The sequence below is a fragment of the Pelecanus crispus genome, chromosome 5 (genome assembly GCF_030463565.1).
Source record: "Pelecanus crispus isolate bPelCri1 chromosome 5, bPelCri1.pri, whole genome shotgun sequence".
In the NCBI taxonomy this organism is placed as follows: domain Eukaryota; kingdom Metazoa; phylum Chordata; class Aves; order Pelecaniformes; family Pelecanidae; genus Pelecanus; species Pelecanus crispus.
Window position 1 is genome coordinate 18,754,291 of NC_134647.1, and position 15,795 is coordinate 18,770,085.

General features: G+C 50.2%; 1 protein-coding gene across 1 annotated transcript in view; it reads right to left on the reverse strand.

The window, feature by feature from the left end:
* Positions 1 to 2,592: 2,592 nt before the first annotated feature.
* The window catches only part of CFAP65 (cilia and flagella associated protein 65), a 32,718-nt gene continuing 19,515 nt past the window's right edge, over positions 2,593 to 15,795 (reverse strand). Inside the window, exons 21-32 of the mRNA XM_009486866.2 lie at positions 12,753 to 12,863; positions 11,772 to 11,963; positions 10,844 to 11,002; positions 9,368 to 9,511; positions 8,786 to 8,902; positions 8,036 to 8,173; positions 7,415 to 7,480; positions 5,489 to 5,703; positions 4,961 to 5,110; positions 4,124 to 4,420; positions 3,310 to 3,447; positions 2,593 to 2,629 (exon numbers count right to left, since the gene is read on the reverse strand). Of these exons, the coding sequence (XP_009485141.2) occupies positions 2,593 to 2,629; positions 3,310 to 3,447; positions 4,124 to 4,420; positions 4,961 to 5,110; positions 5,489 to 5,703; positions 7,415 to 7,480; positions 8,036 to 8,173; positions 8,786 to 8,902; positions 9,368 to 9,511; positions 10,844 to 11,002; positions 11,772 to 11,963; positions 12,753 to 12,863 (1,764 nt within the window). The remainder of the gene's footprint in view (positions 2,630 to 3,309; positions 3,448 to 4,123; positions 4,421 to 4,960; positions 5,111 to 5,488; positions 5,704 to 7,414; positions 7,481 to 8,035; positions 8,174 to 8,785; positions 8,903 to 9,367; positions 9,512 to 10,843; positions 11,003 to 11,771; positions 11,964 to 12,752; positions 12,864 to 15,795) is intronic.

Consider the following 15,795-nt stretch of genomic DNA (forward strand, 5'->3'; position numbering starts at 1 on the left):
AGTAGAGACAGGGCTTCTCCCCTCTTCTGGGAGCTGAGCTGTGGGTCTGGCTCTACTACAGTCCCACAGTTCCTTGCCTCCACCCTTGGCAGTGGGTAGCAACAAAGGCCTCTTGCTAAGGGACACGTCCTCCCCGCCAGCACTGCACATCTCTGCCCAACCTTCACCTCACCACTGCCCCAAGATCCAAGTGTGGGGAGGAGCAGCAGGGAAGCACTGCAGCCCCCGGGTGAGTGCACTGCTGTGGGCTCCCCGCACTGCAGAGCTCATCCCGAGCAGTGCCTGGGGGTGCTGCTGTCTCCCACGCCCTTTGCCAAAGGGACAGCAGTGTGGCTTGGTCACACATGCGAGTGTTTTCCAAAACCAGGGCCAGGGTCTCATTCCCACCTTGAGAAGAGGAAGCAGGAATTTTCCCAACCTAGGAAAGGGACTGTCCCTGGTGTATTTTTAACTTAGGATGAGGATAAAAGAAGAAGAGTGTGTGACAGCTGCTAATGGCTTTGCTTAGTGCACGCTGAGTGGTTCTGGTTGACAGGCACCAGAGAAGACCTGGAATAGAGGTGACACACCACCATCTCACACCCCCTGCAACGAGCCAAGGGAAGAAAGATTTCTCTCTCAGATGCGTAGGTAGCTCTCAAACCTCTTGTTCCCTGACTCACCCATTGCTGAAGACACTGTCTCAGGGCCATCTCCTACTAGAGACACGGTAATCAGAGAAGTGAATTTACCTCTGAGAGCGCTCCAAGAGGCAAGTACAGTGTGACTTCTTTTCCTCCAGGCTGTGCTCAGCATAGGACAGTGGGGAGGATAGGAGCTTTAATGTAAAAAAAATAATTCCCTGCACATGTGTCTGCACTCAGACTCCATCCATTTGCTCTTGGGTGTTACACTGGACTAACACACAGCATTTCCCATGTTGACCCATCTGTCATACAAGGCAGAGGAGTTAACGGTGATGCAGTCCAGAGACCAGCAGATCACACAGCAGGTCTGAGGATGGACAAACTCCACTGCTCAAGGCTGCTCTTGGGCTCCTGCAGGCAGCTGGATTCAACCTGCTTTAGGACAATGGCGAGGCTCCGGCCCATGCCTGTGTTACCCATTTGGGAAGCCTATCAGAGGACTACAGAGCATCTGTAGTGAGCAAATCCTAGTGAGGAACCTGGACCAGGCAGAGTCACCCCAACTGGATTGAACAGCCAGACACTGCTGCTGCCTTGAGCTGGGGAGGAAGGAGGTGGTACCCCATGGCCTGTTCAGCACCAGCTGAAGCCCAGAGGAAGAGATAAAAGCTGCTGTGACCTAGGAGACCTGGGACCCAGAGCGTTAGGGAGGGAGGAGAGGGTCTGCACTTCTCATGAGAAGGATCCAGGACCCACGTGAAGGCCCCAGGCTGAGCTCTGGAGCTGGCAGTGCCTTTGCTGTATCTCAGGAACAGGAACAGCTCAGCCCTGGGGCTTAGTAACAGTTACGCACGCAGGGCTCCTGCACAGAACAGAGTGCTGGGGTGGTGCTGGGTGAGCTGCAGCACCCCCAGGTACAGGAGGCATCTGCCCTCTGCCAAGCAGGGTGAAAGCCCTCCACAGCAACTCCTCTTCTCTTGGGCTGCAAGGGGAAAAGGTGCAGCTCCAGTCTTGGCTGTGTGCTGGCACTAGGAACATAGGGTAGGAGGGTTTGGAGGGAGACACCAGCTGCATCCCCACCAGAGCAGGGTGGCTGGGTGAGCCTTGCATAGCAGAGCCTGTAACAAGGCTGCAGAAGAGGGGAGATGCTGTGAACCCAGCGCCGCTGCCTGGCACGGCAGGCCTGCAGCCTCCGCCAGGGAGCAGGCGGCCGGCGCCCGGCAGCAGCCACAGCTCCGCGCTGGCACCTGGGGTTTCTCACAACTGACACTGCCACCTCCCGGCTGCGACAAACCCCGCTCCTTCACAGCGACACCCCCCCCGCTGCCCGCCGGACCCTGTGCCAGGCCAAGGCTCAAAGCATCCCCTGCCCCAGGTGACAGCTTTGCAGTTTGAAAAGGGGAGAGCTTGTCCAGGGTGCTCCCAAACCCAGATGCATCAATTACAGATGTTACACGCCGGTGTCTGTGTGCCCAGAGGCCAAGCTCCTTTTATTGGGCTGCCAAGTGTGCTAGATGATGCTGCAGCTGCTCTCTCGGGCTGGGTCACTGTACGTGGGACTTGCAGTGGCCATGGGAGCTAGGAAGGGAGGAAGATTCAGTACCTGCATCCTACAGATGTCAGCAGGGGCTCAGCACCTCAATGCCCAGCTGTCATTCCTTCCTCAGCTACATTTCAAAGCAGATTCCACTCCTCTCCCAGCTGGTACAAACTGGGGGCAGTCACAGAGATTGTCCATGTAGCACAGGGAGGTTCTTCTCCAACGATGTGACCAGCCACAGAGAGGAGAGATCTCATGAACTCTGCTGTGGAGTTGCCAGAGGATTCAAACTGGAGCTGAGGATGTAATCAGGACATACCTCCTCAGAGGCAGCCAGAATGCTGAGCTCTGGACATCACAGGGACAGGATGAAGAGTGAAGACAGTTGATGTGCTTGAAGAGCTCAAGCAGCACAGTGCCCAGCAGCTATGCTCTTGAGGGTGGGGGTACCGAATTGGTGATTCTGAAGAAGAAGAGATTGCTTTTGGGGTGGGGAGAGTGCAGCCTGCTGCCACCTCCCCCCAGGCAATCACCCCTCCCTGAGGCATCATGGGGAATACCCATTGTCTATGTAGACAAGACTCCTGCAGCTCTAGAGATGACATGACCACCCAACAACCCGCTCCCATCCTCCCTCAATCCCATCTCCCTGCACTTCTCCCCAAGCTGGGGCAAATCCTCATGCTTTGCCCTCAGCCCCAAATCTGCCTCCCTCCTGGTGGCCATTCCCTCAACCTAGCTAGATTCCCCCACCATCTTTGCCCCCTTTCTGCTGTCAGAGGCTGTGCTGCCTCCTCCTTGACCCCTTTTCCCCAGACACCCTCCTTGTGCTGGGCTCTCCAGTGCCTCAGGCCAGCTGCTTCTGCCAGCCGCTCACTTGCAGGGCCCTGCCCCAGAGCTGCATGATGGTCTCAGGTCCACAGAAAGGCTGTAGCCTTACCACCTCTGCTCTGTGGCTTGGGACAAGCCGAGAAGGGGCAGCGGGAGGCTTTGGGAGCAGATTCGCCCTTTTGCTCAGGCAACCTCGGCATTGACAGGCAGTGATCGAGCTAATCCACATGGTCTAGAAAATGGGCTGTGCTTCAGCCCAACATATTAAGGACAGGTCCTATCCCCCACCACAGCACAGATACGCTCTGCTACCTTCGGGGAGGGCTGGGCGGTAGAGCAATGACCCTGGGCCGGGCTGTCAGCACCACCTCCCCACGGCTGGCTTCAATCAGGATATTCTGCAGTGTGTTTTCCAGCACCAGCTCCACCAGGTTCCCAAAGGCCGGCTGCCTGGAGGGGCAAAAGTACAGGCAGAGGACAGCTATCAGAAAGCAGATAAGGCAGGCTGCTTGCTGTGACTCCTCCCAGGACACATCAGGCACAGCACTGGAGCACACTCTGTTTCCTCCATGCTGAGGCCAATGAACCAAAGGCTTGAGCAATGGGGCGCTGACCCTTCTCCCAGAACTGCTACCAGCTGGCATTAGGCTCTGACCTCAGACAGACCTGGGTGACTGTGGTTTTACTGGTTTCTCCCTCCAAGCTGTGCTGTAGTTAGTATTTGTGCATATGCTTATGGCCTGTAGCAGTGTGCAAGGGTGTAGACACAGCAAATGCAAGGTGATGCAATGCTGCAGTAAAAATAAACGGTAAGGTAAGCACCCACTGCACTCTAATGTCTCATACGGCCAGGAGCGTCCAAGCGTAAAGCAGACTTCACTCGCCACCGGCATCCTGGCACTGCCCAGGACTCAGCCCTGAGACACAGTAAACCTGCACTCTTCACAAACCACACTGTGGAGAGGATGGCTAGGTGGGCTAGCATCGATTTCCACCCAGAGCACACAGAACACCCCAGCAGAAGTGCTGCAGGACAGAAGCAGAAAGGGTTTCTGGTGAGGTGGTGTGCTGCTATGGCTCTCCTGCCCATGCAGCTCTTGCCTTTTCTGTGTGAGCTCTTCCTCACCTCCTCATCATCTCCTTTTGCTCCCTCAGCTGCTCATGGTGAAAAATCTCACTCATCCTCTGCCAAGGTTCCAGCAAATCATTGTTGGGAGGGGTTTCCTGCCTCATTTCTTTCTTCTCTCCATCCTTTTCAGGGTAAAGATCTGGTGAAGCAGAGACCCTGGAGGGGACTGTGGAACACTGTCTCCTGTCCTGGAGCTCTGCTGATTCTTCACATTGGAACTGGGAGAAATATGGAATGGGCTCATCCAGGCTTCTTCTCACTGAGTCATGGAACTGGGCATTCTCCAAGAGGCCTCTGGGAGGAGGAAAATAATGGATGAGTCCCAGCAAATCAGGTATCAATATGATCCCAGAGGATCATTACAAGACAGTGCAAATCAGAGGAAAACCCTGACTGATGTCAATGTTTAGTCTGCCCCTTCTTGCTTTCTGGGCCTAAGGGAGGCAGCAAAATGTCTTGAGCTAAGGAAGCTACCTTTGCCCCAGTGCTGTTTTTTTTACATTTCTGCAGCTGACAGACAAAATAGGTGATTCCCAATGCAACCTGTTCCCAAGACTACATCAGGCAAAGTGCCCTGGTTCCTGGGCAATGACACCGATCGCTATGCAGAGATGGGCCCAGCCCCTAGCTGGGGAACAAGACCCTGCCTTTGGGTGTCACACCAGGACTCCTGAGTTCATGGCCCCCAAGGCAGCCTTCGGCAGGCTGGATCCCCTGTTCTGGTGCAACGCGAGTGCACAGGTTCCTCTGGGATTAGCAGGGGGCTAGCTGTGCTGCATGCACTCTCCTGGAGGACATGGGCCCCAAAGCAGGTGAGGGTGAAGGGACACGCACCTGATGACACCTGTGAGTATGTCAGCCACTATCTGCAGCTCCTGTTTGGAAGCAGCAGCCAGGGACAGCCATTCAGGGTCCATGTCCATCCTGTCTCTGTCCCTACTCCCATCCACAAACTTGCTCTCCAAGGGCCGCTTGCTGAAGTGGCTGGGAAAGAAGTTGTTCCATCAGTGGCAGCACTACTGAACTGAGCTACCAAAGACCTGCATCCTCCTGGCTGAGCAGCAGCACTGCAGGCAAGCGGGGAGCAGTGCAGGGTGCCAGGAGAGGAGTGGGAGCTGCTGCACTTGTGACAGCAGCAGCGATACTGTCAAAAGAGAGGAGCACTGACTTCTGACAGTATCTCCCTTTTGAGGGAGGGAGAGAAACAGGTCATGTCAGCTAATGCTGGGGAAAGCAAGGCACCTCTCACCTAATACTGAGGCACTGGAGGGAGCAGAGCAGCGCTCCAAGTTCAGTGCATATCACAGCATGGGCAACCCTAGCTCAAATGAAGATGCAAATGCAAAAAGCTGGATCTCTTACTGGGACAAGAAGTATTTGGGGAACTCCAAGGTGAAGTTGCTGAAGAAGTCCTCAATGGAGTAGGACCTGGCTGTCACACCAAGGTGTAAGAGGATGGGCTTGGGAGGCTCTGGTTTGACCCACACCCGGCTGGCTTCTTTGTCCAACAGCAGCCGCCTCTGAAAGTGTCCAGCAGGCAGATTGGGCATACGGTGGTTTTTCATAGGAGGTAGTGTCTGTTGGAGAGAAAGAAATGGCAGGTACTTGGTTGCTTCTCTGGCCACAGGTAGGCTGGTGTAGGTGTGAGCACTGGCATGAGAACTGGGAAGCCCAGCAGTCAGAACCACCAGATCCTGGACAGGAGACAGTGTCAAAATGATCTTGGCACTGCAGTACTGCTATCAGGCACGAGCAGCCAAGCTGGAAATCAGGTCTGCTGCCTCCTTGCTGCCCAGTGCTCCAGTCCTGAGTGTCAGCAGGGCTTCAGGGTGTCCCCAGGGCACTAGGGGCTGTTGTACTCTGGATCCATCCCTGTGGAACTCCGGGAGATCATCTCTGCTCTTCTGAGCACACCAGGAGTGTTGTGGGAGAAGGGATGTCCAGGAATGCATGTGGAAATTGTCCCTTGAGCCCGGAAGGAAGCCAGAAACTGACTCCAGCGACACTACATGGGCCGGTTTGGGGTTGCATTACCAGCAGTCAGTTTGGGGGAAGTTTTTTAGGGCAGGAGTACTCCAGAAGCCCGGGCCAGAAGGACACCACCCAGCTCTAGAGAAGCCCTCAGGCATGACAGGACTTCAATGACCTTTGAGACGTAGCTGTCCAGCCTCTGGGAATGAGGCCAGAGGCCTTCACTGCTCCTGACAGACACAGCATGTCATTGCAGGCTCCAAATTGTCAGTAGGAGCTAAAACCCTAGAGTACTAAATGAAATTGTTTTTACTTTTCCCCAACCATCCTTATGTTCATCCCAGTGAATGCCTCCACCTGCATCACTGATCACACCTAACAGCACAGTCCAAGCTAGAGCTTCCCCGAGCCAATACCTTCACACAGTCCAGTGCAGGGCAAGCAGAGGCACTTTGCAGGGTCCCAGGAGCACTGCTACAGCCCTGCTACAGCTGCCACCAGGCAGTCCTGAGCTAACAAGCTGTGACTCCTAGCTGAATGAATCTGCTCAGGCCCAACCTCACGCCAACGCCTCTTAACCCTTCCACATCTCAGGTTGGCTGGTTCTTCACAAGCCCTGTCATTCCCACGGCACATGGCTGTAGGCATAGCGGGGCTCTGCCTTTGGGCCCAGGCAGTTCTGCAGTGTATTCACTGGGACCTTGTTCACACCTTGCCACCACTGCTGGAAAAGCTGTCTTTACAACTCAGAGCAGCTAATGTGGGCTGGGCCCATGCACACATTTGCATGAACTTGAGAAGAAACAGAGATGAACGAGGCAAATTGAGCTTTAAAGCTTTCCATGCACTTAATCAAGGCAGCTCCTGCCTGCAGCACAGCTCTTTTAGCAGCGAGGACAAAGCCTGCACCACATCATGCCGGAGTACATGGCATCTCCATGCATGGTACATGGTACATTTCTGTCATGGTACACATCCCATTGTGGCCCCAACGTGCAACCAGTCCAGGTACTGACTGCCCTTCCCATGTGCATCTTTTCTGCTTATGCGAAACCTTTCCCCCTTTCTCCAGTCACGAGTGCACATTTGGTTCTAATTTCACTTCCTGTTTGCCTCAGCTGGAAAGTTACTGCCTACAGGACACAGCCAGACAGTCTGATTCTTCTGGCTCCTCCAAACAGTCTGTCTCCCAAAGCCTTGAAGCTACAAATCCTGCTGTGCTCTCTGTCCAGGCTCCCACGCTGTGATATCCAGCATCTGCCTCTTTTCTAAAGCAGTCAGTTTGATTCTACTATGGGTGAGACAGGCTTGACTTACCTTGTATTTCCTCATCACAGCTGAGGATTCAGGAAGATTTTCTGTCTCAGCAGAATCTGATGACCTCTAAAAAGAAAAAAGAAAGAAAAAAAAGAGGAAGAGAAATCATAGGGTAGGAAAGATATGGAGCAGAACAAGACTCCAGGATTTTGTTTTACTTTGCCTCAGCTGAGAGTCAATGATCTTATCTTCCCATTCTTCACTTGGGCCACATTCTTAATGTTAGTTACGCATTTCTCTCCAGTGTTTATTCATGGTTAAAAATCCAACCATCGGTTTCCAGAGCCACTCCTTTTTTTTTTTTCCCTAAGGCTTCTCACGCACTTCCACATTTCAGATGATTGTTAGCAAATTCAGAGTTTGTAAGGTGATCAGAAAGATCATTTTAATTCCAAGGTCCTCACTTGCTATCCCCTCTCTCAATGTTAAAGAGAGTGCAAGAGGATTCTTGGCTAGAAACCAAGATCTCATTTTCCACTATCCACAGAACAGCTATGAGATCTTGAGTAGATGAGAGCCTCATGTCCTCTTATCAACTTGCCTAGATTTTCTTAAAGAACATTTCTTGTTGACACCTGGCTGCTGTTTCTGAGCTGAGTTAAGCTGGTGTAAAGTTCTGGCAGCACTTACCCCTGCAGGCTTCTTTTTAGTCCCAAGGTCCTTCTCTGTGATGGTGAACTCCACAGCCTGCCTTTCCTTTGCCCTTTCCCACTCCTGCAGGTCCCTCTCATACTGAAAGAGGGACTCCTGGATGTATACCTATGAAGCAAACCATGATTGGAGGGAGTAGGGCTAGAAAGGAGCTGCAAATAACACAGTCTCTGGCTCAAGTCCATGCCTGTCACCCATTCCTCCCTTCCAGGATGTCCCAGCCAGAGCTCACTCCCTTTCCATGTCTTCCAGTGGCAGAAAGGGGAGACAACAGTGCTATTATAAGACTTATACAGAGAAGACACAATCTCTTGCCAAGGGACACCTGCAACACTAGAGGGACACTACTGCAAGTCTGTGCCCCCACTAATATTAAAGAAGCAAGACTTGCTTTTTACAGATATTTAAGTCTCTAACATCCACTGAAAGCCACTCCCATTCAAGCTGTGACTTCTAGTAGCTGGGTTCAACTCACAAAGCCACATGTTGCACAATTACACCTCATCTAGTGAGCCACACAGACAGAGATATGCTTAAAGCATCAGGAGAGATGAAGCTCAGTATCTTCAGTAATGAGAAGTGCTGGCCAGCATTATGGAGCAAGGAAGAATTCCTTCAGCTGGAAGCAGCAGGCAGCTGACTGCTGGGGCCAGCCATTTGGGAACTGCAGTGACATTCCCGGGTGATGGTAATACACAGGTACCACCTCTTGGGTCTCACCTCACACACCAGATCTATGCTGTAGAAGGAAGCACTCCCTGAAGGTTGCAGGGTGATGAAGCAAGGGATGCTCTCTCTAGGCTGCACAGTCCCCGACTCTGGAGCAATCTGCAACACCTGGGGGGAAAAAAAAAAAAATAACAAGCCACAGAGGAGCTGTTTCACTGTCCTGGGACCTTCCTGTGTGCATTCTCTTTGCAGAAAACACAGGACTCTGGGAATTCTCTCTCCTCCCCTTTTCAGACGTATGTGGCATGAGACAGATGCAGCCGATATATTCAAAGAGCAACCATGGACTTTGCCAGTCAACAGGGTCCTGAGGTTCATTATTGTATCCTGTAGTTCCAGGTTAATGTATCCTCACTGAAGTCTTCAGATTCCCCTTCTGAATTCCTGTCTTTCCCACCCTATCCTAACCCTTCTCCTCACTTTTCTCTGCCCTTTCCTTTCATCAGCTAGTACAAAAGCCAAGTCCCTAGGATTGTTTCTGATTGTCTGGTTGAAAATGGAGTTGTAAGGTCCTTTCGTGGCACAACAGAGATGGGCAAGAAGGCTGTAGAGGAAAGAGAAGGAAGGACTCACCCTCTTGTCTTTATGGGTGTTTATCCGCCAGGCAAACACAACAGCCTTACTCTCTGAGATATTGTTGAGAAAGACAAGTCGACTGGCTTTGGTGCAGTCTGGGATATTTCCAAGGCAAATCCTGTGGTGTGACAAGGTGGCTGCCTGCAGGAAGCAAGGTGAAACCAGGAGGAACCACAGGGAAAGAAGGTGGGATGTGGCCATTGGGGAAGGGCAGTCACACAGTCATCTTTAAGTTATCCAGCAATTCATAGATAATATTTGCCAGTTACCTTTACCATAACAACTGGAGGGAGTATTATATTTCTTTCATTTTTGCTCTGGTTACAATGACTCTTTACAGCAAGAGGACAGCCCTGTTGCAGTGGGATTGAGTGAGCAATGAATAGAACATAATGCTTGTGCTGGGGCAGGAGAGAATCTCAGGAGCAGAGGACCAGTAGCACCCAGATTCTCTCTGCAGCACTTGCAATCCAGGCCTTTTCCTACTTCAACTGGCAAACACAGGAGGTGTGTGCTTGTGCAAAATCCTTATCAACCTCAATGCGAGTTTTGGGAAACTGCTTCCTACCCAGCACCTTGCTACTAGTATGCTACTAGTCTGTCCCATTCTCCAGGCACAGTGCAAACTCTAATTAATTATACTGATTATTAGAGAAACTAATGACTCCTGGTTACAGACAACAGAGCCTTGTGGAATGGCATCTTCATTGGCAGCCTGAGACAGATTTTTAATCATCTTCTCTTTGCTGTACCCAGGAATGCAATCGTCCTGCTGGAAGCCAAAGAGCATATGTAGCTGTGGCTGGGCTCCAAGGTAGGCATGCTAATGTCACACAGGACAGATCCTTTGCCTGCCTGGAGTATTCTATGCTGCTGCTGCTGAATGCTGATTCACTACGCTGGGATCTGTGGCTGAGTTTAACAACAGATTGTCCAGGCTGGCAGGTCAGCTCTAGCCAGGCCAAACAAGCTCCTGCTGAGCCAGCGACAGGTCAAACAAGTGCATTCCTCAGGATGTGTCTGAATTGGTGACCATCCTGCAGTCTGCATTCAGGTTATGCATCACCTGAGTTTGGATGTGAAATGGAGGCAGCCAAGCCCAGACAGGGTATGTCAGGAGTATTTTTGTGAATTAATTACCAAAGAAAAGGTGTTTTAGCTGCAAATAAGAAAAGTAGCTGTAATGGAGGGTAACTTTTAATAGAAAATTCAGAAAATGAACAAACCCTAAAACCTTTTCGTTTCTAATGGCAGTGGAAGCAGCAAGCTGGATGGAAGGCACCTTTCAGAACAACTGCTTTCATGATTTAGGCTCTAGATGACCTGCTGGAAAGGAAATACTTGCTCTGTTCTCATGGCAATGAACTCCCCTGCAACACAGGCTACTGCTAGATAGGGCCACTTCTATATTTCAGTCTCTCTCACACATTTCTGGACTAACCGTATCATTCATATCAGCATGGCTGGACTTACCTGCCCAGGCACAGTTAGCTTGGTAGAACCTGGAAAGACTGAAGGAGACAATACGTCGCTCGATGTGGCAGTGTCTCCTAAGGTATTTGGATCGTAGCCTACTCCCTGGAAGGTGATCAGAGCTGATTCACCCCCCAGGATGTGGATGGGAACATCAACCTGCCTTGGACAAGGTAAGAGTATTAAGTCCAGAACCATACTTGGAAGAGATGTGCAAGAAGCTAGTATACTTGTTAATGGACTGGTCTAAATCCACCACATGCATGGGTGAGGAGAAATCCAGTCTCTTTTGCTCTTTCAGGCCTTGACCTTTCCTGTTAACTGAGGAAAATTGGTTAAGGGGTCAATTAGCCAGTTACTGTATGAAATGGGCATAGACTCCCTCTTGGAGCAAAAGTTGGAGTTTTAAAATTGAATTTATTTATTTTTCCATGCATCTACCATGGAGTGGGGCAATAAGTAGTGCTCCAGCTGTGGCCCTGCCTGCTTGCTGCAGCCTAGGACAGAGGTCTTTGGGAAGGCTGTTTCCAGAGGGCTGCAGCAGTGTACACTGCAACGATAAAAGACACTGACTTCGGTCTCTTTGGTGGGAGTTATTGGAGGCCTACAACAAACCAAAAATCTGATCAGATACTGTTTGTACCCCTGGTCACTGATGCTTGAGAAATACATATTGGGGTGATTCTGGTTGTAGAAGATGTGTTCTTTGGGAAGAAGAAATTTATGAGATAACAATTTATCTGCTCCATTTCCTGACCAGACCAGCCACTCATTTGCTCTCAAGACTCTTTGCTTCTTGGAGGAATGGAATTCAATTCAGCTGTAGCATGACATGGACCAACCATCAATAAGAGTTCTAAAGAATTTTAGGCACACAACAACAGAAAAAACTCCACCCTGTTTCTGGTAGTCATGAAGAGGGTCTTACCAAGTACATTCTGGCTTCCAGTGGTGAGAAGATCCACTCAATGTGGCCTGTTGTGCCAGGGGGGATTTCTCCTCTAGGAGTTAGGCAGACAAACACAGGATGCTGAAAATTCTCCTCCTGGATCCTCACAATGTTGTCCAGCTGAACCTCAAACATCACAGGCATGGAGCCACCATTATAGAGTTCATAAATCTGAAGTGAGTCAGAAAGAACAGTGCTTATTATACCATGCACAAGTTAAACTAGTTAACACTTCCCCAGAGGACTCTGATAAGCATTAATAATTAATTAGTCAGCTCATCTCCTAAGAATGAGGAGACCTCATAGATGTCAGGATTTATCACTGAGGCTCTGATAGGAGACTGTGCTGAAGGTTTATCACTGCATATGTACATTGATAACTACAGTGCCTCTCCAAGTGGTGCCCTGCAAATTCAGTCTAGGAGAAAATGAATACAAATTAGCTAAAGGGATCACTGTAAAGCGGATTACTTGAAATGCAGAAACACTCATATTAAAGTGATCTTAATTCAATTCAGACTTGTTCATTTCCCAAGTAAATTAGGCAGAACAGAATCAAAGACGGCCTTTTTGCTGAATAAGTGTTTAAGAAAGTTTAATTAATTTACTAAAAAACTAATTAGGATTTATTTCCAGAGTGCCTGGAGCAGCTAGACAAGTCTTCACTTGGATCCAATGCAAGCGAATAGCGGAATAGCCCAACACACCTCATAAGCATTCTGGCTAGAGTGAATGCCAAATCTTGTCAAACTGGAGATGGTGAGAGGTATTTTCCCTGCAGCCAGCCCAGCAGCCATTTCCAGGCTCTGCCTAGTACTAGTCTCAAAGTTCTGCTGTGACGCTTTCCTGTGGAGGCCATTCTGTTTCCTGGGAAATACCTCAGACACTGCCTGTCCTTGGGACACAGTAACACCAGCTCCTTCCCTCCACTGCTGCTGGGGTTGGCCCCAGGATGCTCACCTGTCTGGGGGGCTGGGAGGTCCCAATGGCAATGGGTGTGAAGAGGTGCTTAGTGGATGCAAAATGAATGTACCGCTGGTCCTGTTCCACCGTCACGCCGCTGAAGTTCAGCTACAGTGGAAAGAAATGCAGTCATTTTCTCACAGGGCCTTGGCCCCATCACTAACAACTGCAAAAGGACTCTGAAGGACTTTGCAAGCTGAGGGCAACACAGTTACAGATATAAGTTGGTAACACCAGGACAGTGTGTCCTAGGAAAAAAGCAAGGAGATGAAGAGCCTACTCAACTGTTGGCTTTTCTCTGAAAGGTTTGCATCTTGTTTCAGAGAGAAGGTACTTTTCTCCCTGCTATGTCAGGCACCAGCCTCAGTGCTTCTCTTCGCCAGTATATGGTAGAAATTCTCCATGAATGAGTGTCTGAGCTGTACATAGAGGAGTGTGCAGCTGTGACAGCCAAATCCTTTGGAAAGACAGGATTTTAGGTAAGTAATGGCCTCCTCTTGGAAAGGACCATCTGAATGTCCTCACTCTGGAGGACATCCTGCTCCAAGAATGTGTCTAACAGTCCAAAAGCTGCAAGAAGATCCCAGCTGAATTTTAAGTGATCAGGTAACGATCAACAGTATCCTGTTAGCAAAGCAGCTGCCAGGCACTTCATGCAAAGCAGAGAGATTTATAGAGCTATTTCATGCAAGGAAGAGACACAGGATTCTGCATTTTGAGAAAACTGCAATCAAGCTAGAGATGAGTCATGATGCACGATTTCCTGCAGGATCACCCCAAAGCACCCCTGAACTGTCTACCTAGAGACAGAGCTTGTAAAGCAGTCACAGAGCTAGTAATGTCTCTGCATGGGCCAAAGGGAGCTAAGTTGCTGCAATTCACAATTAGCTAAGCCTAAGGCATGGCTATTTTTCAAGTGCATATGCAGAAGATGGAGAGAATGTTTGCAATTGTACAGACACCTGCAGAAGATGCTATATCAGCTGCTTAAGCAGGAGCAGAGATTCCTGATTCCTCCAATACAACCCATTCCAGTTCAGCCCCGTAAGGAAAGGGAGGAGGGACAGAAGGCTAGAAATACAATGCTAACAGAGTTCCACATGGGATATTTTCAAAGAACTACATGAGCATTCAGCCTCCTGATGGCCTCAGCAAGCCAGATGCAATACAAAATAGGAGGAGGACAAGAGCTGACACTTTCAAACTGCAAGGGAAAAAGGGACAGGAACCTTCCCGAGCTTTGGGAGTGAAACACCCATTTATATTACTTGAGTCAAAAAGCCAGCTTGGATTCCACCAGACCACAGCTGCCAAGGAAAAACTGTCATCAGTTTCCATAGACACAGGATGCAACATTTGGAGGACTATCAGGTAAAGGGAGACAAATAGAGAAAATTGAAGACCTGCTGCAATCAGTTCTCCTTCCAGAGTGCACAGACTTTGTCCCACAGCAAAGACTTAGAGCATGAGAGGACAGAGAAGCCAGATTCCCCAGGGAAGAGAGCTGCCTGGAGAACATGTGCTGCAGGTGACAACATCTCCCAATACCTAATTAGCAGCTATGAAGCAAAGTGCAAACAATTCTAGTTTACGGATCCTGTGTGCTTAGGGATTCTCCCTGGGATCCAGCCCTTCTCTCCAGAGAGTTCTGGGAACCAGCCTACCTCATCCTGCAACACCTGCAGCCAGATAGGCTTTTCCTGCTAAAACTGCTGAGGGCTGCAGATTCTGCCTGGCCAAACTATCCCAGAGCTGAACAAGGTCACAGCTGCACTGTTACAGGCAGGCTATGGCGATGAGGCAAAGGACAACCTGTGAGAGCATTAGGCAGCGGGAGGCCCCGTTTCCCTCCTGCACAAGAGTGGGTAACACACAAGTCTACAGAAGTTTCATCCTGCAGTCAGAAGAAATTGCCAATGGGAAATCAGTTTGGGTCCTTCAGAGCACCTATAAATCCAGTCATCTCAGGACTGAAAGGTGGCCACTCAGTGGGGAAGGAGTAATGGAGAGGGAGCTCCTCCTGAAGATGAAGCAGACAGACTCTGTTGGGGAAGCAGAGGAGTGGGAGATGAAAATCTGTCCACATGGGTAGAGCCATCATAGAGGTGAGTTTGGACTCCCCAAAAAATCATGCATTGGCTTGCAGCTGGCTACCATCACTGCTCTGAAGCCAGGCAATTTGGAATTTGACAGAATAACCAGGCAATACTCCAGTCCTATGGTCTCCACCTCTGCTTATTGTTGCTATCTCAAACCTCCAAAGCTTAACTTCTCGGGTGACATTACGGCATTTGCTTCCAATAAGGTTAGTGTATGTTTTGCACGTTTCACCAGATTCCCAGGTGAGGATCTGTGCAACTCTGGCATGTGAGCATGCTTAGAGCAGTCTCTGCCATGGGGGCTGGCGGCTGTGTGCTCTTCATGCCATGACTGAAACGAGTGAAGGCACTCTGTGTTCAGCCCCTCATCTGCCCTCTCTGCAGGAGCCTTTTCCATTTCTACTTTCTGATATTAGCAGTTCAGTATGGGCACTGTGCATCCCTGCAGGTTGTGACCACCTGCACTGCTCCAGGTCTCTGGATTGGGAGCCAGAGCTCCAATGATCCCAGGGGTCTTTTAGCATCCCCAGAGCCCCCCATGCTTTTTCAGCCACTTCTGCAGAGACAGCCATGAGGTAGGGTGGTGGCCTCTGGTATCCACAAAAGCCACTGGCTATGTGGCAAGAGAGGATGCGTGCCCTATAGGCTGCTGGTGCTCTAAAGCCTATTCCCTCACTGGCCAGCTGGTGAAATGCTCACATCCACTCTCGGGATTGTGCCAGGCAGGCAGAGCACAGGGAGCCTGTCCAAGGGCTTTGAGGGAAGGCACAGTTAAGCCACTGTTTGAACAGCTTGGTCAAAGGGTTGGATTTTCAGCTGACAACAGTCCTGAAAGAAAAGAAAAATAAAATAAATGTCTGAACACAATGGACTCATAGGAAACTTCAGAGACAGGAAGGCTCAGCCAGGCATGAGCTGTGCCTGGCAGAGCACAAGGTGAC